This window comes from Pediculus humanus, genomic scaffold, assembly GCF_000006295.1.
Source record: "Pediculus humanus corporis 1103172107559 genomic scaffold, whole genome shotgun sequence".
Taxonomy (NCBI): domain Eukaryota; kingdom Metazoa; phylum Arthropoda; class Insecta; order Psocodea; family Pediculidae; genus Pediculus; species Pediculus humanus.
In genome coordinates, this window is record NW_002987174.1 from 375,985 (window position 1) to 378,047 (window position 2,063).

The following is a 2,063-nucleotide window of genomic DNA, read 5'->3' on the forward strand; positions in this document are numbered from 1 at the left end:
CACACACACATCAACATTTAATGTGACAAATAAAATTTAAAATATATATATTATTTAAATAAATAAAGGTTGATATTTTTAAAAAAGGATACGTGTAAAGTTCAATGTATCTAGATTTTGACATACATTGACGACTATAAACCTGTTCTATTCCCTTTTTCAAATCCCCCCATATTTGATCCAAGTCTATTTGTTTAATTACTGGAAGGTGGGACTGGTTTCGATGACTTGACATTATACTATCTGAAAACAAATAAATAATTAATTATAAACGATGAACAATAACAAATTATCAATATTTGTATTAAAAAAAAGTGAATAAATGTAATAACGAAAGTTCACAAATCACATCACTCGAATAAACTTAATTAAATGTGTGTAACAATTTATCCTGATAAAATCCTAAATTTATTTTAATCCATGACTTTTTCCTACTTTACTTATACTTTACTTTTTCCTACATTAATTATATATATATATATATATTAAAAATAAATAAATTAATTTATAATAAAATTAGAAATTTATGTAATAAACGAGTTGACCCAAATTACATTTCGATTTCTTTAAAAAAATTATTACACAAAAAAACGATAACAAAAAATTAAAAATAAAATTAAAACCTTAATGTTTATTTTCATAATCATCATCATCATCATCATTATTATTAATATTATTTTAAATTGTGATATTAAATATTATTTAATTAAAGTAAATAATTTAATAAGAAACCACAATTCGATTACAAATCAATAACGAAACAAATGATAAAAAATTTCTTTCCTTTTTCCACCCCCCCCCCCAAAAAAAAATAAATAAATAAAAACATGCATGTTAAAAATAAAAATTATAAACTAAAAACTAAGTAAAAAATTTTATTACCACATTAGTAATTTTCTTATGAAAAATTAATTGAAAATCATTTCCTTGTTTTTTTTTTTTTTTTCTTTGCCTATAATAAATCATAAATAATGTGCTACATAATGATAATTTTAAATATGCTTATTAAAGTGTATTCAATATTATTATTTTTATTATTATTTTATTAAAGTTAAATTATAAATATATATATATATTTTATTAAATAAAAGATAGATAAATAAATAAAATAAAATATAAAATATTTTTTACAGCCACCTCCACAATTATCTAAAAAAAGTCATTAATCACAGGTAATTTTCATTGTTTTTTAACGCCATTAAAATTAAATTTCAAACAAAAAAATATATTTAATTCCCGATTAATAATAATAATATTTACTCGAAATTAAATTAATTTCACACACGATAATAATAATAATAATAAATGATTTTAAAAAAATATATATGTATTATTTTCGACCTCGGTGATAAATAAAATTATATGGGGATTATTCGTTGCCACTTTTCCTAACAATTTTTTAAATTTAAAATATTCATATTGATTTAAATAAAAATTTATAACCGTGATTTAATAGAATTTACATTATATACGAAATAAACTAATGATGATTTCATATACCAGAACAATAAAACGGACGCCATTGCTATATGAGGTCAAGAGATTACAACTTTTTTTTTTTTTTTTTTTTTTTTTTTTTTACCCCTAAATTAAAACCAAAGTAAAATGCTTACTTACGATTTTTTAAAATTTCAATTCAATTTTCTATACATTTATAAAATATATAAATATATATATATATATATTTATATATATATATATTTTTTAAATATTTAACTAAGACATTATATCATTTAAATAAAATATATATTTTCTAATTAAACACATATACAAGTTTTAAATTATAATGTTACGAGTGTGTAAATATGTATGAATTATTTTACTATAAAATTAAAATTAAAATTAAAATTAAAAAAAAAAAAAAAAAAAAAAAAAAAAAAAACTTAAAAAAAATAATAATAGGAAGTGAATCCAGCTTCGTTCGTTTCAAATACTCTAGCGGATTTTTTTTGAACTAATCAAGTCAACAAAATGACTTCGCGTTACGTACCGTTTACGTCGAGGCATTTTTCGCGCTAAAATTTTTTCTCGCACCAATTTTTACTAAGCGAAGCGTGTGTGTG

The 2,063-nt window shown here is 19.6% G+C and overlaps 1 protein-coding gene across 1 annotated transcript in view; it reads right to left on the reverse strand.

Moving 5' to 3' along the window:
- Positions 1-124, reverse strand: part of Phum_PHUM207700 (uncharacterized protein) — a gene marked incomplete at both ends in the record, with an annotated part of 5,166 nt that extends 5,042 nt beyond the window's left edge. The window contains one exon of the mRNA XM_002425504.1: positions 93-124. Coding sequence (XP_002425549.1) covers positions 93-124 — 32 coding nt within the window. The remainder of the gene's footprint in view (positions 1-92) is intronic.
- Positions 125-2,063: the final 1,939 nt, after the last annotated feature.